This window comes from Lissotriton helveticus, chromosome 3_1 (genome assembly GCF_964261635.1).
Source record: "Lissotriton helveticus chromosome 3_1, aLisHel1.1, whole genome shotgun sequence".
Taxonomy (NCBI): domain Eukaryota; kingdom Metazoa; phylum Chordata; class Amphibia; order Caudata; family Salamandridae; genus Lissotriton; species Lissotriton helveticus.
The window spans coordinates 1863972619-1863999848 of NC_136061.1; the positions used below are offsets into that span (position 1 = coordinate 1863972619).

The 27230-nt window shown below is 43.0% G+C and overlaps 1 protein-coding gene across 2 annotated transcripts in view; it reads right to left on the reverse strand.

The window, feature by feature from the left end:
* The window catches only part of PHRF1 (PHD and ring finger domains 1), a 429596-nt gene that overhangs the window by 200510 nt on the left and 201856 nt on the right, over positions 1 to 27230 (reverse strand). For both annotated transcript variants that reach the window (XM_078682828.1, XM_078682827.1), the window contains exons 9-11: positions 13378 to 13507; positions 9779 to 9906; positions 7128 to 7315 (exon numbers count right to left, since the gene is read on the reverse strand). In XM_078682828.1, the coding sequence (XP_078538954.1) occupies positions 7128 to 7315; positions 9779 to 9906; positions 13378 to 13507 (446 nt within the window). The remainder of the gene's footprint in view (positions 1 to 7127; positions 7316 to 9778; positions 9907 to 13377; positions 13508 to 27230) is intronic.

Here is a 27230-nt window from a genome sequence, read left to right on the forward strand (position 1 = left end):
GATTCATATCACTTGCACCAGAACAAGAAAAATAAAAATCTGGGGTAGGACCAGGACATTTTGCAATATGCAGTGTTGGCTCACATGGCCCAAGTGATTTAGACTGCATTCCTTGAAAAACCAAACAAATATGCTGTCATGCAACAACTGCTAGAGTTGACTGATCTTAGGTGACTGATAATGAATGAATGAATTAAATGGTTTTCTACAGCATACAAATGCCCAAAGGCGTCATGTGGCTGCGTGTTGTTATGGAACACTGGGGCACAGAACATGAAAACCACCAGGCCTTAAGCAATTTTCTAAATTGCATTAAATTACGCTGAGCTTTATGGTGCAGAGTTCCACATTTTCCAGGAGAAGGAATTTAAGCTTCTGCTCCCCAGGATGCCTTTTGGTTTTTAGGGATCACAACGTTTTCAGTGCAGATTGACCTTCTAATTTTTTGGGAGTGAACCATTGGAATTGCCGCCTTAAAATTCCCAGGCCAGCATCATGAAGGGCTTTGTGAGCTAAACAGAGAAGGGAACTAATTTTCTAACTAGTAGCCAGTGTAAATCAGCAATGACCTGAGAAACCGAGTTAAACCTACGTATTCTCAGGAGGTGTGTTGCCACATTTTGGAGGACCTGAAGTTAATTCAACAGCTGTTGGATGTCAACAAAAAGGGCATTACAGTAATCAATCCTATATAATACCAGCAAATGATTACAGTTTTTAGAGCTCAAACGGGATAAGAGGGAAAACATTTCTCAGGCTTCTTAAAAGAAGACAGCAAGAGGAGGTAACATGCTTGATTTGATTAGCAAAAGTTAGCTTTCAGTCAAATGTACTCCAACGTTATTGACATTTTTTGACCAGGGAGGGAAGAGGACTGAAGACCTGTGCCCACCAATTAGAAGGCAAGAAGGAGGAATTGTTCCTGAACAGAAGAACCTCAGTTTTATCAGGTATTTTTCAGCAAGCCCACTACCTCAACTATGCAATTGTTAAAGCATTTTGCGATCTCACAGAAATCCCTAGAGATTGAAACTACAATCTGGGTATCATCTGTATAAGAGACTATAGAAAATCCGAAAGAACCGATCAGTATTGCCAATGGTGCACTATATATATATATATATATATATATATTGAATAGCCTAGGGCTTAATGAAGACCCCTGGGAGACTACTCAGGGAAGAGAAAAGGGTTTGGAAGTAAAGTGGCAAGGGATACAGATTGTTCTCTATGGTGAGGAAGAACTTAAAAGGGCGAGGGCTAAACCTCGGATTCCAATATTCCCTATGTGATCGATAAGCACCGAATGGTCAACGGTGTTGAAAGCTGCCAACAAGTCCAAAAGGGTCAGACCAGCCTTTCCATCATTGTTAACTATCCTTTTGAACGCCTCTGTTGCTGCAATCAAGGCAAATTTGGTGGTTATTTCTGAAGCCGTACTGAGCGCTAGTAGATGATTCTTATATAGGAAGGACAAGAGTTCCATGTTCATGGCTTTTTTCAAAATTTTAGCCGGCATATGAAGATGAGAGATAGGATGATATCTTTTTACATTGGAAGGATTGAGGAAGGGTTGTTGTTTTTAACCAAAGGTAATCCAGACTTTAGGAAAATGTCCTGAGTTAATAATTCTATTCAGGAGTCTAAAGAGATGAACTTAACTCTGTTCATGCTATGAAATTAATTTTGGGTGGGCAGGGGCCAGTAGGAGCACCCGCTTTAATGGACTTAGTTTGATTACCACCTCCACAGTTAGGGGCAAACTCATCAAAAACTGATTATTTCACATGGACGCTTAGTCCTAAGGAGGTTTTGACTCTGCTCTGGTTGGAAGTGAGCTCACAATAGACTTCATTCACCTTTGATCGCAACACTTGTGCATAGTCCTAGTGCCCGATAGGGTTGGCAAGACTGGCTGGGTTAACCACAACAGAATGGAGGAAGGCATGTGAACAGGTAAAGCAAGAGTCCCCTAATGCAAGATTTAAGTTAATACAGTTTAAATTCTTACATAGAGCATACATGAATCAGGCCTGCCAACTCACACAATATTGGCTCCCATCACACAGTCACCTGGTGAGGAGCCTTTATCACGCGGCGGCAGGGAAAACTAACTAAAAACCACTGTAAACAATGGTTTTCAGCTCATTTTCAAAGGCTTTCAACTGCAGACACCAGTTAGTGGGTGTGAAAACAGACAAGGACATCTGCAAGTGTTGCAGCAATTTTTTATTTCTTTTAAAGGACTGGGTTTGGGGCTGGGCTGAGGGCCAAAGCAGCTCTTAGGAATTTCTCTGCACAAGACCTCATCCCCTCCAAGGGCCGGCCCTCCTCCTGACAGAGTGCGGTTTTTGTTGAAGTTGGCAGGTCTGACGACTCCTACTAAGCTCACTAGAGCTATTGCATGCAGTAGAAGTTGGCAGCCGTCAGCTGATTTTCAACACATGAAATCTGGTGGCAAAGCAGATTGTAAGTTCCTGTGGGAAAGTCATGCCTACTCGATATAAATGTGCCTGCAGGGCATAGTGCCATGAGGGAAACGTATGAAAATACATATGGCGGCATAGTGCTGGCAAGATGCCAGATACCCATACCATGGATGGCATCCCAGGCTTTAGAGGTGAAGGCCTGGAATAAAGACTTGTTGGAGTGAGCATTAACAGATGAATAGCACATAAAGTTTACTCAAAAATATTAAAAGGTAACGAAAGACCTAGTGTCCTGGGGGGGGGAAATAATCAGCAAAATAATGGACCTCCAAAAATTGACTGCCTTGAAGGTTTCCTGATAAAGGCCTCTAGACTGAGCCGGTAGAGAAGAACTGTAAGATGAAAACATTATGTATTGCCAATGAGAGCGAGCAGCTCATTCGTTACTGTGATCTCCCATTCTTGTTCTATCTGAAATTGCAGTTTTGGTTGCACATGTACTATAGATCGGTGTGTGTTTTTTTTCTCCAAAGATATCAATAAATACAATTTAAAAAAAGAGTAAGAATCTTCCAGATACAGTATGCAATGGAAAGATCATTACTGAAGATAATATAACTTTTTCGTCTTATGAATACTTGCACTTACAGATATAAGAACTTGTGAATCAGTACCAAAACATTGCTACCAGCAAACGGGTCTGAGGAGGTTAATGTAGTTAGCTGCCTCTGTATATACTATACCAAAGTAAGGTATAGTGTGCAGAGTCCAGTGGATTCCCAAAGGCTCACAGAGGTAAAAGTAGATTGTGGTAATGTGGGCAAGCAGTAAGGCTTTATCAGAGGGTAGTGTTAAGCATTTATTGTAAACACTTAGGCAAGAAATGATGTCACACACTCAAAAACTGAACTCAGAACAATTGAATAAAAAATAAAAAATGTTTGTTGTATTTTATTTTTAGAACCAAAAAAAACTTGGTACAGGTAAGTGGAATTGTACTTCTCAAGACAGATTGATCAACAAGCAAGCTAGATGAATAATGACTTTTGTTACAGGTTTGTGAAATATTCAAATACAGTTTAAATTACTTTTAGATTACTTTGATTACTTTCTAGAGTCCTTTTGGGATTACTTTTTCTACTCAGTGTGATATGCCTAGGTATCACACAGGGGCATTTCCTAGATAAAAGGTAAGAGTTTTTTCACAACACAGATTACGTTTCCATACAAACAACCTCAACACTTAGACAATTAGGTTATCAGTTTGCAGATAAGTAAACATTCATGAGGGTTGAGTTTCTGGGGTTATAACAAGAGTTTCCCCAGGGACAAGGATGCACTTCAAAGGCACCCTCAGCGGAACTAGGGCGGCTGGGTGCAGAGTGCTGAGGCGCAATGTTAGCCAATGGGGCTGTCAGTTGAGGGCTGCTCTCGGGCAGGCCTCAAGGTTGAAGGAGCAACGCTTCTAGGTTTAAGCTTAGGGCAAAGGGGGATCCCAGTTAGCACACAATTTGCACCCACAGTGGCACAGGGGCCGCCAGGTGGAGGGTGCTGGATCAACATTGGGTGCCTTGTTGATTTCAATGGGGAAGTTTCGGTCAGAACAAACAATGCAGGGCACGAAGACTTTCTGAAGGAGACCACCGGTTGGAGAGGTAATTTGGGATGTTAGGGGGTGCTTGGACACTGTAGGTTGGGCTACCCAAGGCCGTGGGGTGTCGGGTGTAGGGGTGTCGTGAGGCATCGGGTTTTCCTTACTAGCTCCGTTCGCAGCCGCGGGGATTCTCCAGATAATGGCTGCAGGCATTGTCGGGAGGCTGAAGGAAGATCAGGGATCGCCAGATCCCAGGTCGGGGTCACTGGGGAGACCTCCTCGTGCTGTTGGCTCACTCGTATTCGGGCTGTGGGCGTCGGGTGCAGACTCGCCAATCCGGCAGGAGGAACAGACTGTTTCTTGAGCAAGTCCAGTGTTCATGGGAGACAGTCTTTGTAGGTTCTGGGGGGCTGCTGGCTGCAGGACACGCTCGGGTTCGGCTAGAGCAGGTCGAGGTTGGGACAGGTCGGTAGGACTGGGGCCAAGTCAGTGGATGTCCTCCTCTACTTCCTTCATCACAGCTCTACGGTCTTTCTTGCTTGTCTGAGGCGGCAAGGTTCGGGGTTGCCCAAAAATACTAAATTTAGGAGTGTTTCAGGTAGGTACAGGTCGGGACCAATGGGTCTCTTCCTATGGGTGGGTCAACTCCCTAATATGTCACCCTCCAGTGGGAGGGGGACATAAGCCTCACTCTGGTTGGCTGGATCCCCCAACTTCAAGATGGCGGGGACAGAGTTGTGCTTTACCTTCCCCACTTGAGGGGTGGGGTTGACAAAGGTGGGCACACATCTCCTCTTATCTTGCTTTTCAGGACGACTCGCCTTATAAAGTGGGTGTCAGAACCGGTAGGGGCCAGTTTCTTGGGAGCAGCAAATGGCTGGGTCAGCTCACAATGGCGGCAAGCCTTTGAAGCTTCCCCTTTGTGGACCCTGTCCATACTGGGGGAGGGGACTTGGCACCTCGACCCAGGATGTGTTTTGTTTCAGGACCCCGAGAGCAGGAGGCTCTCGACCCAGGGGTCCAGAAACATATCTGGGGTTGGCAGCAGGCAAGCAGCCAAGACACTAGAGTTAGGTCGTTTTTCAGGGGGCATCTCCAAGATGCCCTCTGAGTGCATTTGGCATTAAATCCCACACTGGCATTAGCGAGGGTTTAATGTGCTGAGCAATTGGATATCAAACGTATCAGATTTCAGTAAAGGCATTATGGTGCTGTGGAGTTCGTAATCACAAACTCCCACACCATATACTCTTTATGGCTCGGCTGCACTTACGTCTCAGAGAGATATATATATATATATATATATATATATATATATATATATATATATAATATATAGTGTGTTAAGGCACATAACCTATAAGGGTGGCACTAAATGTGCTGCAGTCCTCAGTGCCCTTGGTATCCATGGTACCTTTTACATGTGACTTACTTGTGGCCAGAGTTTTGCCAGTTGGGTTTGCTAAAGTAAAGCTTCAGGGAATGAACATAGATCTGTGTCCCTTGTTGGCAGGATCCCAGGGCACACTTAGTCAAAGAGCATAAACATCAGGCAAAAGGTGGGGGGTAACCATGGAAAAAGGGGCACTTTACTACAGTTATCAGTCTACAAAGTGAGGCAGCATGACCTAGCAAAATGATAATCTAAGTTGATTCAGACGAAAAAATATTTCGTCGTGAAGGTGTACACAGAAACCCATGTTGCAGCCTGACAGATGCCCTGGCAGCAATGAAGTAGGAACCTTCACTGTGGTAGAATGTGGTCTGATGCCAGCCAGGAGCTCCTTTTGGCCAATTTGTAGTAGAGCTTGATACAAAGGACAATCCAACAGGAATAAGTGATCTTCTGGACCATCTTCCTTGTAGTCTTTGCCAACTAATTGTTACCACAATAGTCCCAAGTTCTGTAAATGTTCAGAGTCCAAAGAGTAGCAAACTATCAGAGTGAGAAGGAGGCGAAAATTCCTGACAAGACACTTCAGAATAAAAAAAGTTCTTGTTTGAAGCATAAGCCTGTCTGGAATTTATGAATTGCCCACAGCATGCACCGGGAGTGAGGTGGGTACAGCTCCTAACCAGCCTAACTGAGGTAACCAAAGGCTCACTGGGTCCATAAGACACATATGAGGTTGGAGGAAAAGAACAAAAAATACATTCAAAGAATGACCTGAGGGATGGTTGACACCTGCTTCGGATCGGATTGTGGTGCCAGTACCAGCAGTGAGTGAAAAGAAAACAAAGGTCAGAAGCGAGTGAACATCACCAAATAATGGACCTCTTTTTCGTTCAGGAACTATATCTGGGGGAGAAAGACATCAATTTGTGATGCTTCTTATGAGAGGAGTTCTCATTGGCACGATTTGGCTTAAATAGCTTTTAGAGCTTCGCTTCCTTCTCCTTGATCAACCTGGGGTGCATATCACATGAATGAGTCCCGTTTGAGGTCCAAACATTTAAGATAGATCTCATGGGGAACAGATAACATCTGCTTTTGACAAACAGGGTACTGCTTGATCCCTGTCCCCTTTAGAGGAGACAAACCCAAAAGAATAAATTGAGAATTCCGTAAAACCGAAAAGACAAGTTGCAGAGCGGTGTTGGGAAAATGGAATTGATATCAGCCTGCAGGCTGGTGCCTTATATAACTCCATGGCTCACATCTTGGGAGAGGATCAAGAGTGGAGGCTGAATCCCCACACAATGCTAGGTGCTGCGGAGCTAGGGCAAGAGTTTCAAGATCCAATGCAGCAACGGGGGGGTGGTAAAGGTGCAAAATCTTAAGACAAGATTCCATGAGTGAATTCGCAAGTGTCAGAGATAGCTGATTTTATGTAGTCTTTAGGGATATTATTGGAGATCCTATGATGGAGAACCTGTGTAGTTAGCAAGTCTTTCTACCCCTACTTTATTTCAGCACTTGGTAGAAGATTACTTCACGAGTACATCAGTGTAGAATATTTACAGTCATTCATTCAGCAAAGACAAGGGTAGTCAGTTAAACTAGAAAGCCTCTATAAGCAACACTCATTATGCCACCACTCCAACAGGAGACAAACGAATGACTCAATGCTATTAGGGCAGACAATCAACTTTAAAGCACTTACCTGTCATATGGATCCAATGCAAAGGGATCACCAAAAACAGAGAGGGAAGCAGCACCAATATCTGATCTCAGCAACCCAAGGGAAGGCTCTGTAGATCCCCGCACTGCAGGAATGGAAACGCCACGCACAGGTTTGCAGAGACCCAATGTTTTAGCAATGCGGGTGCGAGTAGTCACCTCTTTCTTTGCCTTAATAACAGAGAAGAAAAGGGAATGTCATTCATCAGAGTAGTCACACATTGTTTAAGAGAACCATCATTGCGTTTTTCTTATCATAGTCAAGTGTCTCATTTGGGTGCTCACATTTATCTTGAACTACCCACACAGGAGAAACATTTGTTTAATATAGCTAAAGCTGGTCCATCATCTGTAATTATTACAATGAAGTAAAGAAAAAAAAAGAAAAAATATAAAGTTATCAAATTCTGCAATAGTGCAGCTTGTATTTCACAACCTTTAACAACCCACCAACCAACCCACCCACCACACCAACCAACATACCAACCAAAGGGCTGCTCTCATTAGGTTCCAACACAAGAAATCCCTGTACCCAGGACCTAAGTTAGTAATCATCTACCAGGCATGAGAACTTACTATTCTAGAATCCTCTATCGTCAGATTCAAGATCTACCCCCTCTATGGTTGGGTATCTATGGTCTCTAATGCCCTACTGTCCATAGCTAAACACTGTTTACAACTACTACTCGGGGGTTCCCGTGTGTATTCAACTCGACACGACCTATGATGTCAACCCTACTAGGGCAGTACATACAACCACACATATATAATAACGACAGAAGGAAATAAAGAAAAAAATGTGGCGGAGCGGAAGGCACCTCACGGGCGAACACCCTCGGGGAAAATTGGTTAGATGTTTACCAATACTTTGCCCCTTTCTCATCATCGGTTACCATTCCTTTCCAGTGAACAAACGTATCACAACATAAAAAGAATTAAGTGAAAAACAGATAAGTGAAAGTGCAAAAGAAAGAGCTCAGAACATCGCTCCTTAGTTTAACATACAGTACAGAGTGAGAATAAAATCAGCAGTCATACCAACTGTACCACTTTATTCCTAAATAAGGTATGCACAACTGAATTAAAAAGACTGGTAGCTTATTATTGCGTACCACTACCTGTAACCAACATGTTTCACTGCACAGTAATCTTATAGCAGATTCATCAGGGTTAGCACTCTGTTACTGCACCAGCGTTGGACATCTTTAAAACAGGAAACCTAAACCAGCCATGTTCAATCGTACCAGCCGGTTAGGCACTTCTCCGCCTTACTGTAGACCGCAGTGTCAATCATGTAGTTATCGTAACGGGACCGAAACTCATCCCACGATTGAACATGGCTGGTTTAGGTTTCCTGTTTTAAAGATGTCCAACGCTGGTGCAGTAACAGAGTGCTAACCCTGATGAATCTGCTATAAGATTACTGTGCAGTGAAACATGTTGGTTAAAGGTAGTGGTACGCAATATTAAGCTACCAGCCTTTTTAATTCAGTTGTGCATACCATATTTAGGAATAAAGTGGTACAGTTGGTATGACTGCTGATTTTATTCTCACTCTGTACTGTATGTTAAACTAAGGAGCGATGTTCTGAGCTCTTTCTTTTGCACTTTCACTAATCTGTTTTTCACTTAATTCTTTTTATGTTGTGATACGTTTGTTCACTGGAAAGGAATGGTAACCGATGATGAGAAAGGGGCAAAGTATTGGTAAACATCTAACCAATTTTCCCCGAGGGTGTTCGCCCGTGAGGTGCCTTCCTCTCCGCCACACTTTTTTCTTTATTTCCTTCTGTTGTTATTATATATGTGTGGTTGTATGTACTGCCCTAGTAGGGTTGACATCATAGGTCGTGTCGAGTTGAATACACACGGGAACCCCCGAGTAGTAGTTGTAAACAGTGTTTAGCTATGGACAGTAGGGCATTAGAGACAATAGATACCCAACCATAGAGGGGGTAGATCTTGAATCTGACGATAGAGGATTCTAGGATAGTAAGTTCTCATGCCCGGTAGATGATTACTAACTTAGGTCCTGGGTACAGGGATTTCTTGTGTTGGAATTATATTGAGTGGAGGGCTTTCCCTGAGATACCCGTATTTTCCCTCTAAGCTCCTCTTGTTATTGGACTGCTCTCATTAGGGCCATCACACAGGCACATTCTCAAGATGAAAATGCAGGACCATATTAAACTGAAGCATAAAATCTCGCCTTGGTTGCCAGTTTTAGCATGCATCAAGTACAGTATGCTCTGTATTATCCCCTCCGAGTATGCTTTCTGAGTAGCCATTCCACTCTCAATGTAGCCCCAATTCAATAACATAACAGTTGTAGGACTAAAGATGTGAAATGCATTATACCCCCCCCCTTACTCATTCATGGGGAGACGACTGCTCATGTTTCCAAGTGAAACTGCTCTGGCATCTCTTTCAGCATTTCTTTACAGGCCAGTCAAAAGGCAATTCTTACTTCTCTGCTATGAATATATCACAAATGATCAAACTCCCATGACCCTCCACCAAACCATTCACTATGTGCAGTGAAGACCACATCATGCACAATTTATTGAAGGAAAAACAATTGAGTGAGGGTGAAAGAAAAACTGGTATGTCTGATGCTTTTTGGCGTGCTCTGACCGTCATCTTTCTTCCCGTCCTTCTTTTAAATCGCCGCCGACGTTTCCTGGTTTTCTTCCCAGTCATCCAGCTTCCAGTGGAAACTTTTCCTCTAGGCTTCTTCCTGCCTGTTCCCTTCTTCCTGCGTCCTGCAGAGACAGAACAGAAACATCAGTCAAGCACGCACCCGAGAGCATGAGGGATATAAAGGCATGAAAATTACATTTAAAAGTATGCACAATTTAAAATGTCGCAAGTTTCTGTCCAAACTACCACTCGCTGTGAATTATTGAGAGTGAACCACTTCTCAATCCCAAGGAATCAGTCTATGTAAGTTTACATGTCTCCCCTCAACACCAATTATCACAATTCATCAATAAGAGCGATAGCGTTCACGAATGAACTACAGATGCAGGAGAGAAACTGGCTGGTACCAATGTGCATCAGTAGAGTAGTAAGCACTGGCAGACTCAATAGGTCTCTCCCCTCAGACCCATTGACTTTGCCAATGATTTTTACTGATGCTGTTCAGAATCTGCAAAAAGAAATACTAAATGCAGCATCCTCAGAAAAAGTGTGAGGGTCTGAACACATGTATGAGCCATTATGTGTGCATGCGTGCATGTCATAATGCTAGATTGTGGCCACCAACTTTAGAGCCGTAAATAAATAAAAAAAACATTTAAGGTTGCAAAAGAACAATTGAAAAAAGAAGCAACTTGGCAGCACACTTTGCTACCAAACTCCCAAAAAGGAAAAATACATATTTTTTTAAAGGACATGACTGCTGGGCAGGTGAAAGAGTGTTATATTGAGGAGCACTTCAGGGTAAGTAGGCAGAGGCTGGCGTAGTCAACAGGGAGTGAGCTGGGAATAATGGAGGCGTTGAGGTAGGAGAGTGGGGGAGCAAAAAATTTAGCAAAATGGCCAGGATGGGAAAGGGAACACGCGTGTGGTGGAGATAAAAGTAACACAAGTGTTAGGGGAGGGTAATGGAGGGGGGAAGCAGCATATGAGAGCAAGAACACACATGCAATCTCACAGAGTGTGATAAGAAAAAAAGAGCAGTTTCTTAAAAGGTCAAAAATCATCCATTCAAAGGGATGGTAAAAAGGTATATTCCAAGAGGAGGACAAACACAACTTGTGGTCAATGGTTGTACATTGACCACAAGTCTAGCATTATAGTTTATCGTCCTTCATTCTTTTCCCAATTTTACATTTGAATGCCAATGAAACTTCGACTTAAAATGTTTAGAAACTTAAATTATTTTGTCCCCTAGCTAAGAGCTCAAGAGTTATGTTTAAAAATACATCTAAACATTTATTTATATTTCTAAAGCGCCTGGTTACGCCACCGGCGTGTCCCCACACTAAGTAGACTCGCAAGTAAGAGAACGGTCATAGAAACGTCCCTGGTTTACATACGGACGCATTACTACTGCCTTCGTTAACTTTAGGATGCAGAGGAGAAAAGCCATGTTTTTAGTTTTTTTCTAAATGTAGTTTCACATGGTTCCATTCTTCGGGTTTCCGGGAGCTTGTTCCAGGATTTTGCCGCAAGGTATCTAAAAGACCTTGCCCCCATTCTTGTGGTCTGTATTCTTGGGACCTTTACTAATGACATTCCTTCTGATCGCAGATTGCGGCCAGGAATATAATGTGTTATTAGAGGTTTCAGGTATCGTGGACCTTTTTTTGCAAGAATTGTATGGCAGTAACACATTGACTTGAATTGAACTCTTTTTTTCCACTGGCAGCCAATGTAAGTCCTTTTTTTGCATAAGCTCTTCTAGGAAGGCTCAATACCAGCTGGGCTGCTGCATTTTGCACCACCTGTTACTTGGCTAGCCCCTTCTTTAGCGCTCCCAGGTACAGGACGTTCCCATAATCTAATTTGGAAGTCACCAGAGTGTGCACTATAGTTTTCCTTGTATTGGGTGGTAGTAGGTCCAGATGTTTTCTCAAGGTTTTTAGGGTGCCAAAGCACTTACCCACTACCTTCCGTATTTGGGCATCGAAAGACAATTTAGTTTCCAACCACACTCCCAAATTTTTTACTTGAATTTTGGGAGTAGGTACCGGGCCCAATGTTTCTGGCCACCATGCAGAGGACCATATATTCGGTACTTTACCCACTATCTTTACCTCAGTTTTATTCCCGTTCAACTTTATGCAGTGACTGGACATCCATTTTGCCACATCCTCTAAGCACCTCGAAAAATTGGGCGCTGTCTGTTTATTTCCCGAGAGTGTTACAATCAGCTGAGTATCATCAGCGTACGATACGATGGTAACCTGATGTTTTTCCACTAGCTCTGCCAGTGGTCCCACATATAAATTGAATAGCATGGGGCTCAAAATTGATCCCTGTGGGACTCCCTGTGGCAATAAGATACTCTTAGTTTTCAAGTATTGCAGCAATCACAAGTATCTAAGTAACGATGTCATCCAGAGTAATGCAATACCTTCTACACCACATTCCTCTAGTCTGTGCAAGAGCAACCCATGGGAAACGGTATCGAAAGCCGCACTTAAGACCAACAGGATTATTGCTGCTGTCTGCCCCGCGCCACTCTGTGTCTCATTGTGTCCGTAGCCAGTAACAAAGCGGATTCCATGGAATGGGCAGCTCTAAAGCCAGATTGGGAAGGATGTAATAAGTCATTTTTCTGTATATAGTTTGTTAGCTGTTTATTTACTAGTTTCTCCGCAATCTTCGCGACAAAAGGTAACAACGAGATTGGGCGTAAGTTTTCTAAAACTGCTTGGTCTAGGGACGTTTTTTTTTCCAATAGACACACTATCGCTTGTTTCCATCTAATAGGTACTTTCCCCTTTTGGAAGGCTCAGTGATGTAAGGAATTATAAGATCTGCTCCCATCAATAGTTGTTCTGGTCCTGCAGGATCACATGGGGATCCTGATTTAATTCCTTTGGCGATTGTTTTAAGTTAGTTAAGTTCTAACATTTTAGATTCATTGAGCCTTTCTCCTAAGAATTTCTTGTCCTTCCTAGGTTCTAAGTTACTCCCTTGACGTGCTTTTGCTGGGAAAAAGCTATATATTTTAGCCACCTTCCATTCAAAGTATTCAGCAATTTTATTGCAGTTTTGTACTGAGGGTGTTTCTTCATCCTTGTGGTTTTCATAGGATTTAAGTGACTTTAATATAGAAAACATTATTCAAATATATTTCAAATTTCGAATAAGGTGAAGTTATCATGAGCTCCAGTGATACTTTACAGACATGAAAAAGTACTTAAAATGTAATCTGATCATGGAGATATTTAAGTTGAAAACACTGACCATTACCACTCATGTGCTGGGTCGCACAATGGTGAAGATAATCCGTTTTTTTTTAATAGTAAGGGTATCTAAATAATTTTTTTATCCTTAACACCAGGATTCTATCATGAGTATCTTCATTATTATTATTCATAAACACTACATATCGTAGATTATATATTTTAGACTGTGGAGGCATTCCACAAAAGGGCAGGGATATTTAGTGTTTAGGACTTTCGATGAAGATTCAATAAAGTAATTATTTAAAACTAAACAGCAACACATTCTGCACGCGCTCTATGAGCATATTGTGAGAAAGGTATGTCTATTTTTACCTGTTTTCTTTTTTCGCACTGTTTTAACACGAGGGGTTAATGGCCGCTGGTACACAGCAGTATTCAATCCGGCCACCACCGCTTCAATGGTATCATCCAGTAGAGAACTTGTGAGGTAACGAGGTACATGCTGCACGAGCAAAACAAAAACAAACTGCATTACAGAACTGCACAGCATCTAAAATAAATGCTTGAACGAAGCTTCATCAAAAAGTACACGTTATATTATTCATTTCCTTTTGAACAAACATATGCCAGGAACAATACAAGCTTATCAAGGCCACAAACAAACAATCAAAAACTATGCAAACGACCAAAATACTACAAAGGTAAACCAAAAACATTACTGAACAGGTAAGAGTAAAATCATGAATTCATTCTCATTTTAAACAACGTTTTTTCAGATTATTCTTAAAACCCTAGAGACTTTTGATGAGATGAAGGGAAGCTGAAAGATGATTTCTTAACTAAGTACCAGCGGCAGCAAAGCAGAGCAAAGACTGGCACCAACTGTTAACACTTAATAAGGGGTCATCTGAGAAATGCATTTGTCTATGCACTTAAGCAATGTTTTTTTAAACTTCATTTATACTGAGAAACATTAGCCACAATACAAGCTGTGTAGGTAAAACACAAGAGCGTGCATGGCTACATGAAAAATCACAGAAGCTGTGCACTGCAGATCAATCAACTACAATACCACCGAAGCCCTCCCACCCCCCTCCCCCAACTCCCAACCTCCGACACCAACATAGTGAGCATATCGGTCCTTGATTCCAAGTCATCCTGAAGCTTTGGATCTGTTCTAACAATCCTCATTGTAACTACTTCTGTTACAGCCCACTCACGTAAGTCCCTTTCTTATGCCTCCAATGTGTAGTAATACAACGCTTCATCAGCACTGACCCCAAGGAAGCAAATTTATATCCAATCTGCTGTTCTCTGGCAGTACAAAAGTGAGTAAGAAGTGATGGGGCAAAAGGTCTATGTGGATATTTACTAGACCTGTGAGTGTATGCACTACTGTCCACCAGAATACAGAGCTATCTACATCGTCACCTCATGTGTAGAAAATCAGACTTCTCCACCCCGCAATTGGGACAAGTAGATAATCTGTTTAGGCAAATTCTGTGCAGCTGCATGGGGGTCATGAAGGTGCAATGAAGGAAATTTAAATGGGTCAACTGAAATCTGACAATACTCGATATCAGGTTCACATATCATCTGATTACATCCCAGTTATCATCCATCAGGGGTGCATCCAAATATGCGTCCCACAGTTATCGGACCAGCAGGTCTGGGATTCCTCACTCAGACTTGAATGCCTTATAAAAGTGGGATACAGAGTGTGCTGCACAACCCCAGATTCATAATTGCCGTTGCAAAGGTAGAAACTCTCGGGCAGTCAAGTACTCTAGCCAAATTTTGCTTGCTTTCTTAAACAGCTTAACGTTCTGTAAAAATGGACCCAGTTCCACTCGAAACTGGGTCTGGGCTTCTTCAAAGGAGATGAAGCTGTCCAATCAGTATAGGTCTCCCAAGGTCAGGCATTTCCCCTTCCTCTGACCTGACAACAGCCATGTCATTGCTAATCATTTGGAAGGGTTGCAACCACCAGATTATCTGGAAAATGGAGGGCGCTTTAGAACTGAAGCTCGTTGCCTCCCAGACCGCAGTAGCATGTCTTAACCCCTTCGGGGCTGATGACGAGCTGAGCTCGTCATGAGCGTAACGTGCCGTGCGCTGATGACGAGCTGAGCTCGTCATGCAACGCGGTAATTTTTAAATTGCCACGTACAGCGGGAAAAGCCGCCGCGTTGATGCGGTTAAACAAAGGAACATCGGGCAGACACGCCGTTGCCAATCATCAATGTGACAGGAAGGGGATCAGATTCCCAGCAGCCATGAAGTTGCACATTGGAGCTGGGACGCCATACTGTATAATTCTAAATCCGGGATTCCTAGCACATCCTCAAATCTATCGAGTTTAAGAATAAGCAATCTTCACCTGCTTCTTTTACCAGCCCAGACCAGTGAGATAAAAATGGAGTCTATCTCCCGGACCATGGATCCTGGGGATGCTACGTGTGTTTTGTAGATGGTAAAGACAACTGGGCAAAAGTACCATATTCACAAGCACAATGCGACCCACGGCATAGCGGGAGAGCATATTCCAGAACACGATGGACCACGGAAGCATTCTATAACCCTATCCATATTGTAAGCGCATTGGTTTGTTGTTTCATGCGCTATTTATTAGCCCAGGTAGCGAAATCTGTCCACCTCCCACTGCAGGTCTATATCAGACACACCATCTTGTGTACCTCCCGCCAGGATGCCCGGAGGAAAGACCACCGTCTGGTCCGGGTTCATCCATAGACCAGATGTCGATGCAAATTGTTCAAGTTCTGTAAACAGGATCGCAATTGAATGGGAGGGACCCTAAGGTAAACCGGAGTGCCATATGTCTGCATGGTGAATACGTGTATGGCACTGCCCAGTTTAACTCCCCAGTGCCAGAGCACATCTCGAATCCTAATTGCCAAAGGCTCCAGAGCCAGGATAAACCTGAGGGAATAGAAGGCATTCCCTGATGTCCCATCTATTGATATACCACACCATCCAAGCAACTCTGGCCATCGGTTCAGTACAGAGAAGCTTTACCCAGCCTTGAAAATGAGGTCCAAAACACATTTGTTGTAATGAAGCAAACATATGTGACCATCCAATGGTATCAAAAGCTTTTTCAATATGCAGCGTTATCAAGGCTCCTTCCATTTCCAAGTCCCTTGTGGAATGTAGGAAATGTGTTGTCGTCTGTTCATTACGATACTACTTTGTGAAGTAACAAGGGCCCCCTGGTAAGGATGAGAATCCTGGGTCAGGGAAAACATACAATGTGAAGGTAAACACCCAGGCTATCTGTCTAACAAAACACTAGCTATGTATTCAACTGCATCATTCCTAAAAATAGAAAACTCAAACCATAACACAAACAATCATAATGATATCAAAAATAGTGTGTTTTAATAAAAACAGGGATACATTTTTACAATGTAAATATACAATTATGATGAATTGTTGATAAAAAGTGATATATTTTTTATATTAAAAAAACATAATTAAAAAACATTAGAAGGACAGTGATACATGTCCTATCTATTGTTGCTGTGGCTGTTGTATGTGAGTCAACGCGTTTCGACACGTCGTGGTGTCTTCCTCAGGACATTTATAGTTTCAGCCAATTTATCTATAAAGAACAAAATGATATTAGTTCTTATTTTTTTCTTAAAAACAGTGTCACAGTTTACAGTTTCATTTTGTTCATTCATAATTGGTGATAGCGAACCCCAGAACAATTATTCATTTCATTTCTGTTGTTTGATTCACTTCAGTTAGCATGGAAATATCTAGTGCAGTTCGTTATTTTATCTAGAGTCTTACTTAATACATAGCATAGTGTACAAGAGATACATTATTACTGGAGGTATCCTAAGGTGAACAGGCCTAGACAATTACAATTTTGATATGATCTATTTTGTCTGCAATGTACATTTGTTTCGCTGTTAACATTCTTTAAAAATCCTGTTCAAGTTTCATTCAATAACATCAATTTTTTATTTTTTATCCTTCTATCAAGAAAAGGCGAGAGAAACCCAGAAAAAAAGTTTAAGCAGCCAGATAAGTGAAAAAAAGAGAATTTACAGCTGCAGATATAAGGGTTCAGTCATATTTTTCAAAGAGATTCAAATATTAACCTTGACCACGCCAGCAACTGTTATCCTATCCTATATTAGTCCACGTAACTGATATTACATTTCTATTCTCGCCATTACTGTGTTGCATTTAAATCGGTGTATACCTATTCCTATTTTCCCAGAATGTTAAGCTTCCCATGTCTTTACCTGACATAGACCTCTGTTTAGACGGTTCATCAGTAGATATCTTCAGTTAAAAACAGAGTAAGTGAGGCACCGTTATTTTCTTTCCCTAAAATCGGCATGTGAAACCTGCAGAGGACATAATTTTGTGTTTCTTAATAATCACTCTGTTTATTTCCTTGGCACGATAGAGAGCGGCATCTAAATATCCTCATTCTCTCTTTATATCAGGTTGCATACCTCAGTGTTAAGGATCCACTGCTCCCATCTCACTTAGCCTGTATTCACACTTTCAGTGGTTTTCTTCAAGTAAACAAATGCCTCTTGGCTGTAGATAAAACCATAAGAACTAAGCGTTATGATGACACACAAATCTCTTACTTGGGTACAATTAAATGGGCTTGTAATGGTATCTTTCTCACCACGTCTAAAAAAGTTTTCCAAATATACAGGGCGACACACCATAGGGATGCAACCTGATATAAAGAGAGAATGAGGATATTTAGATGCCGCTCTCTATCGTGCCAAGGAAATAAACAGAGTGATTATTAAGAAACACAAAATTATGTCCTCTGCAGGTTTCACATGCCGATTTTAGGGAAAGAAAATAACGGTGCCTCACTTACTCTGTTTTTAACTGAAGATATCTACAGATGAACCGTCTAAACAGAGGTCTATGTCAGGTAAAGACATGGGAAGCTTAACATTCTGGGAAAATAGGAATAGGTATACTGTGGAAAAGTAAATTTTGCCATGTTCTGTGTCCCTACGTGTCATCCATCATATGTTATGTGTGCATGATTAATATGCATATGTATTCCCCATGTTCGATTCAAGACGCAATTATAGTTGTGTCCACCTCTAGTATGTCAGTTTCCAGTCCTCGTGAATACTACGAATATCAGGCCTATGTAAAGCTACGTTGCCACGTCTCTCAGTGTGCACGTTATTTCATTGTAAAGTCCCCGTTTCTAGGCCTCAAAAGGGCCTGGACACCAGATTCAGCTCCTGTCTCCTGAAACCTCGCTGAGGAGCGATACAGCCCCCACCTGTATCCTCGACCCTTCACTTACTTCCTGCCTCGCAGTGCCCGGTTCAGCCTGGCTCTGCCTCTGAGTCTGCCAAGAATATGTTATGATTCCAGTTATCAGTTCAGTCCTCCTTCTCTGCATTCCTAAAGCTACTGAATCGCATCAATAGTTTCCGTCATTGTCTAGCCTTCACGTCTCCACGTTAGAGAAATACTGCATTTAATGGTCATTTAATATTCTTCATCACGCACTACATGTAGAATAATGCATGGTCCAGTCTTAGAATCAAGTTAGCCTTTCCCCTCCTGACTTCTAGTTTATATCAACATGTTCTCTAAACATCAGATACTAGATACTGCTTAGGTACATGTCGCCCTGACTCTCCAGACTTCAGTCTCTGCTCCTAGCACAGAGTTCATAGCCCCCAGCTTCTCCTAGTGATACGTCATTGCCAGCTTGCGCGCACCACCAGGTTAGAGGTCCCGGCTCCTTAGGTAGCCCCCTCCATGTTTCCGCCCCATTCATGACATATTCTGTTACGTTTGCATCACATGTCTATGTATACGCCCTGTTACACCCACTTTCACCCTTATCTTTCGCGACTGCTACGCGTCACACCCTTTGCTCCACCCACTGTTCCGCCTATCATATGTACTGTAATGCAACTGTTTTACTATATATGCTTGTGTATTGTTATTAAATGCTAGCGCGCTCATCCCAGATCCAGCCCCGGCAGCTGCTGGGCCCTGCCATCCTATTCCTATGCAGGTTGTCCTGTTCCTGTCCTTTATGCTGTAATAAACCTGCGAAACTCCTACTACCTCGAATCTTGACTCTTATTTATTGAGCTATCTGTTATTCATTTATACATTCAAAAATAGGGTATTATTTATTTATTTACCACATAATGGCGCCCGAATAGGGACTTGCCCTTTCCCCACGCGCCGGTGAAGCCACGCCGGCCCCCTGACCCTCTGCAGCCGTGACGGAACCATACCGTGCACGTGCAGATATTTCTGCTTCAAGTATCCCTCAGGCCCACGGAGGAGACGGAGGAGGCGGTCCAGCATCCAGACGAGGCGGTGGAGGAATGCGGCGAGTCCCGACCAGAGCCCAAGCCAAGAGTCCAAGGTCCGAGGTATCCGGAGGTCCACCCGTAACTTAAGTCCGAAGTTCGTTGTCCGTCGTCGAAGCAGTCCAGTCCAGTCCGAGGCCTTCCGTTCTTGCTGCCCGGTGAGTACCATTACTGGGGTAGTATCTAGACAGGGTCAATCTAATTGACTCTGGTCCGTGGGTTGGTGGTACCCAGACACACAAACGAAGTGTCCACTTCGGTGGATGCGGGTCCTGACGTGTCTCTTTATGAGACCGGTAAGTTTCGTACTGTTTCAGCAGTGCATCTAGTTTCTGTTCCAGTCAGTTCTGTTCTCGAGAAAATTCATATAAAGTCATATATTCTGTGTTCCGTATTCCAGGTAGTATTCTGTTCGAACTGTTATTTCTAAATGTTTTTCATGTATTTTAATGTCGTGGTATGAATGGGGAATAAGTATCGTGTTCATTGTGTATTGTATTGTGTCCAGATTATAGTTCAGTCATGCCGCTGTTTTCAAAGTTACGTCAGTTAAAAACTAGAAAGGGTCTGCTGGAAGCAGCAGTTCCTGTCCCGCCTAGGGACAGTCCAGGTCATTTTATGTATCAGAAGCATGGCATAAGTGCCATACTATATCTAGATTTATGGGTAGAGTATACAAAACAGTTAGAAGAAAAGTATAGATGGCCCGTATCGGGTACATGGGATGCCGAGTGCATCATGCGAGTAGAAGAGGCATTATGGAAAAAGAAAGCCAGACAATCACAGAAAGATGCCATCGAGCTATGGCGTAAAGAAGCTCATAAAAGAACCGAAAAAGAAATCAGAAAGTCAGAATTAAGTAGAGAATCCTCGGAACGAGCACAAGAAAAAGAACTAATCGAGATAGGTGAACAAGTCAAAGCCGAACAGTCAGACAGACAGAGGAATGCCCTCATTAAGGGTATGTATCCTCTTCTTGCCGAGGGCTTGCCAAAAGCGACCCCGGAGGCATCCAGTAATTTTCCGCCACCATTAGTTCCGACCAAGCTACGTCACAAACAGACCGCAGCTGATATTTTTATTTCGTCCTATTTGGACGACACAGTCCCAGAATATGCAAATCCTGTTCCCGCTCCACCAGTCCCTGTAAATCAGGCACTTCCCGCTCCTCCAGACACCGGAGTACCTGTTACGGTACCCCCGGTCCAGCCCGCCATACAAGTCCAGCCCGCATTCCAATTTCCCACCCTGCCAGGACAAAAAGCATTAGTTGATGATTCTAGTCTAGGGGCCGCAGGAGGAGGTCCTCCTCGAACCCCGCCGCCACATAAGCGTTTAACGGCAGCCGAATTACATATGCAAGCGTCACAACGTACGCCCAGACTGTCTGTTGCAGAAATAAGAAAATCCCTTGCCGAATGCTGCTATGACCCAGTCCCAGGCGAAGATGATATGGTTTTATATTCATTACGCGTAAGAAATGTGGCCGAGTATCTAGTCACCCTACCAGATATGAAGGAAGATCTAGACAGAATATATCGTTTCATCCGTACAGGGGAAGATCCAGAAAGTATTAGTGATGTCATGTCCCAAAGGAAAGCTGAGACCCAGCTCATGATATTAAAGTTTCTGATTAATTGTCTAATAAGAGAACAAGATTACCCGTCCAAAAATCAGGCCGAAATGAAAGCCCTGATGAAGTGGAGTAATAGTATAGCCGAGGGTAAGCACAAGACTATCGGTGCTATGGAGAGTATGTATAAGAAAATCCGTAAAGAAATAATGAAGTTACACGAACAACGTAAAGCAGCACAAGTAAACGAGAAAGAAAGTAACTCTGATACTGAAGAGTTAGACGACGAGAATTCCGCCAGAATAGCGTATGTAGGACAACCTAGATTTCCAGATCGCCATTTACGTCTAGAACCCAAGTCTACGTTCCATCATCCAGTACCAGACCAAGGTTCTCTAGAACAAGTATTTCAAGCTACCGATCACATTCTGAAATCACGAATCGGTTACAGTGAGTTAAGCACTATGCATGAACAAGAACTAGCCCGATCAGCAGTCCGATGGATTACTGATTCTACCACTTTTCCAGACGAAATAGTGGCACAAATGTTTCTGAAAATGCCCCCAGCCGAGCAACGACTGGTGGGTATGTATATGATTCAGCACCTCATTACTCTGTATGAGGGTGAACATTCTGATCCAGGTCCGTTACATGATATCCTGAACGAGTTACTCCAGTATAGATGGAGAGGTCTAGGTACCGATTTAATTAGCGTCATTCTAGAACAGCGCCACAAATATAGAACGTTTCTGAACCCGCATTTTGTTCATGTCTCACCCCCAGAAAGTAAACCATTTTACATAGACAGACAGAATCCGTTACGAGAAGTCCACCCAGTTAGAGGAACGGGTGGCGAAATGCAGCGAGTGTTTGTATACACTCCGATCACAAAGATGGAACTTCTGGAGATGAAGAAATTAATTCCCTGTCATGATAAAGATCCAGCAGGGTTCCATAGAGAATTAAAAGACATGCTCCGTATGGGAGAATACACGTATCCAGATATAATTAAAATGTTAAAGGTTCTGTTGCCCGCAGGGGTGTATGAAAAGCTCAAGGAAAAAGACTGGGAGGTGGGAGAGAAAAAGATCGATTGGGCAGTCCTAGAAGCTGAAGATAAGATACGAGTACCAGGTACCGGTCTCGGAGATAAATGTAAAGAATTACCTGAATTATTGATTCAAGTTTTACCTAGATTATTGACAACTAGAAAAGAAGACTGGGATGCAATCTCAGCCTGTAAACAGAAACAAGACGAAGATATTAGTGATTTTTATTCTAGATTCGAGAAATGTTTTAGCATCAACAGTGGCCTCAAGACAAGTAGTGAGTCATACCCTCACCTTTTTGTTACTAAATTAGTCGAGAATTCAAGTTCACCAATTAAAAATCGAGTTCTGAAAGTCGAAAGTACCTGGCAAGCTAATACCCCGTCCCAGATGTTGCAGATGCTCCAATACCACCAGAATAGAATCAGAGAAGAGCAAGAACATGAAAGAAAACGTATGAAAGACACGAAAATGAAAGTACTAGTTGCACAATCTGTTCCTCAAGACAGTCAGAAGAGGGGTCCGAATCAAGCCAGTCATCCTGCAGCTCCCGTTAAAGGGAATTGCAATTATTGTAAACAGCCAGGTCATTTTATAAACGAGTGTGCAGTTCTGAAACACAACATAGCTACTGGTAAGACTAAAGAAAGACCACGTCCGCCTAGACAAGAACAAGTTTCACAGACTCCTCAGTTACAGAATGCACCACAGACAGTTACAGCACCGCAGCCTATCGCTGCAACACAGCATGTCACACAGCAGATGTACCAGTATGCACAGTCTGAGTATCCAGAGTACCAACAGTATTCATGAAACAGCCTAGAGAGGGAGGTAGGCTTGCCTCTCATCGAGATACCTGTAGATCAAGAAGGTCCCTATGTTCATAGTCAAGTATTAGGGAAAGACAGAAAGTTTTTGATTGATACAGGGGCAAGTAGGACCACAATTAGTCACGCCGAAGTTCCAGGGGCTCCGCTCTCAGGCTCAAGAAATGTTTCCCTTGGATTTTCAGGAAAACCTATCGTAAATGAAATTTCAAAGCCAGTTTCTCTAGAAGTAGGTCCATTGTCCCGCACTACTGATCTGTTACTTACTAAGTCATGTCCAGAAAATCTATTAGGCATTAAGACACTGAAAGAGTTAGGTGCAGTTATATGCTGTTCCCCAGAGGGAATACGATTGTTCCTACGTGACTTTAAGGGTCACTATGTATTACGAGATTTTGATTCAAGACTGTCTAATGTTCCACAGCACTTATGGGCGCAAGGTCCAACTGATGTAGGTTACATGCAAATCACACCTTATCGTGTGACTCTCAAACCAGGTGTAGTGTTACCACGAATCAGACAGTACAGATTGCCACCTGAGGCTGTAGCAGCCTTATCCAAAATTATTGACGAGCTTATTGCTCAAGGAGTGGTTGTAGAAACTGACTCCAATGTATGTAATTCTCCGATCATTCCAGTCATGAAACGTACTGATCCAAATGCACCCCCAGTATATCGATTAGTGATTGACCTACGAGAGCTTAATAAGTGTATTATTCCTCAGTACCCAGTTGTCCCAGACATCTCTTCCCTATTAACAGCCATTGATTCCGAAGCCACGTTCTTTACTGTAATCGACCTCAAGAACGCGTTTTTTAGTGTTCCCATTCATCCAGACAGCCAGTTCCTTTTCGGATTTTGTTTAAATGGAAGGAGCTATAAATTCACACGAGCTCCTCAAGGTTTCACAGAAAGTCCTAGTATTTACAGTCAAGCACTTAAGAGACAACTAGACAACATTCACATGCCAACTGACACTGCCCTGCTCCAGTATGTCGATGATCTACTGATCACAGCCCGTTCTGAACGTGCTTGCGAGCAAGCATCCCTTACAGTCTTGTATTTCCTAGCCGAGATGGGGCACAAGGTGTCCCCTTCTAAGCTTCAATTCTGTGTCCAGCAAGTGGTATACTTAGGACACTTACTGTCCAAGAGGGGTAGGCAGTTGACACCAGACCGTATCCAGTTAATAGCGAGTCTTCCTCAGCCCAAGACCCAGAAGGAGGTACGTGCTTTTATTGGCCTTACTTCTTATTGCAGACAATGGATTCCTCAGTATGCATTTCTAGCTAAACCACTGATACAGTTAACGACACAGGAGGCAGCCGTATCGACTGTTCTCCCTTGGACATCTGAACATACACTTAGTTTCAATGAGTTAAAGAAAGCTTTATGCCAAGCTCCAGTTCTAGCGACACCGAACTACAGTAAGCCTTTTACACTTTTCGTTACTGAACGCGAAGGTACAGCATTATCTGTTCTCACACAAGATCAAGCAGGACAATACAAGCCCTGTGCTTATTTTTCGAGCACATTAGATCCTGTAGCCCAGGCTCTGCCTGCGTGCCTCAAGTCAGTTGCAGCCACAGCACTAGCTATCAGGCAAAGTGATTCTATAGTCTTAGGACATACCTTGACAGTACAAGTTCCACATTCCGTGGAAGTTCTGTTAAACCGAACACAAACTCAGCACTTGACAATTGCACGTTTAACAGGTTATGAATTGACATTATTCCAGCCACACATAGAAATCAGACGCTGCAACATCCTTAATCCTGCTACACTGTTACCATCAGTTACTCCGAATTCTGCCGCACATGACTGTGTGGAAGTAGTTAACATTATGACAAAGCCAAGACAAGATCTGACAGATATTCCGTTACCAGACCCCGACCTGACACTTTATGTGGATGGTTCATGTATGAGAACAAGTACAGGAGAACTAGTCGCCGCGTATGCAGTGACTACTGACACTGAAGTTATTGAGACACACCGTATTGACACCCTGTCCGCTCAAGCAGCAGAGCTAGTTGCTCTGACACAAGCCTGCATACACGCCAAGAACTTGAAAGTTAATGTCTACACGGATTCACGTTACGCATTTGGAGTTGTACACGACTTCGGAGTGCTCTGGCAGGAGAGAGGTTTCATGACTTCTCATGGAACCAAGATTCAGCATGGTCTCCTTATTCAAGCTCTGTTAGATGCCATACACTTACCGACATCTATCGCTATCATGAAATGCAAAGCACATACGAAAGTTACTGACATTATTTCCCAAGGTAATGATCTAGCAGATCGCACAGCCAAGCTTACAGCACAGACTCCAGACATTCCAGTTAATCAGACACACACTTCAGATCCGACTACATGCATGACAGTTAAGGACCCTACACAAGATGTCATAGATATACAGTTACATGCTACTCCCGAAGAAATTAAGAAATGGTCCGAACAAGGAGGGGTCCAGACAGATCAAGGATGGTTAACGAAGGGTAGAGCAACATGGTTTCTCCCCGACTCTATGGTTCAAGTCATTATTAATACCGCACATAGTCCAGCACATTTAGGAGAAAAAGCTATGTTAGACAGTATCCAGAACATTTGGTTCAACAAGCATTTACGAGCTGCAGCCAAGCAGAAAGTCCGTACCTGTATGATATGTTGTCAGTTTAATCCAGGTAAAAGTGTCCCGGTGGAACAAGGTGGATTCCAGCCCCCTGACCACCCTTTTGAAGTCCTCCAGATGGATTATATTCAGATGGAGCGATGTCGAGGTTTCAAGTATGTCCTTGTAGTTGTATGCGCTTTGTCCAGGTGGACAGAAGCATATCCAGTCCCAGATTACACAGCCGCGACCACTGCCAAGCAGTTGGTTCGTGAGTTCTTCCCCCGTTATGGACTCCCTAGAGTCGTATATTCTGATAACGGTCAGCCATTCTCATCTGAGTTGATGAAGCATGTTTCCCTGTTGTTAGGGTACCAGTGGAAGTTTCATTGTGTACGCCATCCTGAAGCAGCCGGTCTCGTAGAGAGACATAATCAGACTCTGAAAATCCGTATCGCCAAAGTATGCAAAGAAAAAGGTGTGGACTGGCTAGTAGCTCTGCCAGTCGCTTTATTTTATATGCGCATGGTCGCACATTCCAGATCAGGTCTGTCCCCGTATGAGGTCGTTTTCGGCCGCCCCCCTAACATGTGGGGTACTCCTAGACCCCGAAGTATTACCGATGTTTCAAGTAATATGCTGACAGATTACCTAGCTTCCTTGATGTCTGCCCTCAACTCATGTCGTTCACAGGTTGCCGCCGCATTTCCAGACAATACCGAGGTGGCACCGCATGAAATCGTTCCAGGATCCATGGTGTTGGTGAGGAATTTTGACAGATCAAGTCCGCTGGAGCCTCGCTGGAAGGAGCCCCGACAGGTCCTCCTCACCACCCGTACAGCCGTGAAGTTGGAAGGTCGCAAAGGCTGGGTGCACCTTTCTCATATAAAAAAGTTTTATGGACTGAAACCCGTCTTAAAGAACATTTCCCAGGATTTGAAGGATTGCCAAAGCACCATTTTTAAGGACTGTCCCGCAAAAGACAATGTTACTACACCCCCCCTGTTAGAGAAAACTCCGCAACAGGAGTATAAGTTAAAACTCCGGTCTAGTAAAATAAGTCAGTCAGTTTGATTGTCTAAGTCCTCCCCTAGGTGAAACGGTTAGACTGTTTCTGACATGTATAAAATAGACCCCCATAGTGAGAGAGTCAGTCAAAACTCAATCCGATGTATCGTTTTTCTATGTTTCATATTGTTTCTCAGCATTATGATTTCCTGCACCAGTTATGCATTTTACCTGTATCTTCCAGTTCCTCATGTAAATAAGTCTGCTAATGCTACTGTAGAGCACATGTTTAGTGACCTACCTCCCCATGAACTCTCTTACCGCCTCGCTATGCGAAATAATTCCTTTATCCGCATGTTACATTACTCACATCAGACCAGCAATGCCACTAATTGTTGGGTGTGTGGTCGACTCCCCCCTTTCCAGACACCGAAGGGAGTTCTGCCACTTTTTCCTTATCCATTTTCACATAATGGTTCGTGTGGAGCATGGTCCACGTTAACGTCATCCTCAACAGATATGTTTTTTCTTAACAGTACATGTTTTCCAGACGAGCAAGGTCTTCCCCACAGAACCGGGTTAGATCTAGAAAATGAAGTGTATAATTTAGGTAACTATTCTTCGAATTTCATGGTCCTGAATGTTCAGTCTGATACTACTCCAGACTTACCTGCTATTTCAGTATTACCAGTCAAAGGTGAATTATGTGTCCGAAATTATGGTTCTGTACATGTAGGACATAGTGATTGTACTACTATTGTCAAGTATAGTGACAGTGGGAAATCTATTTTCAAAGCTTCA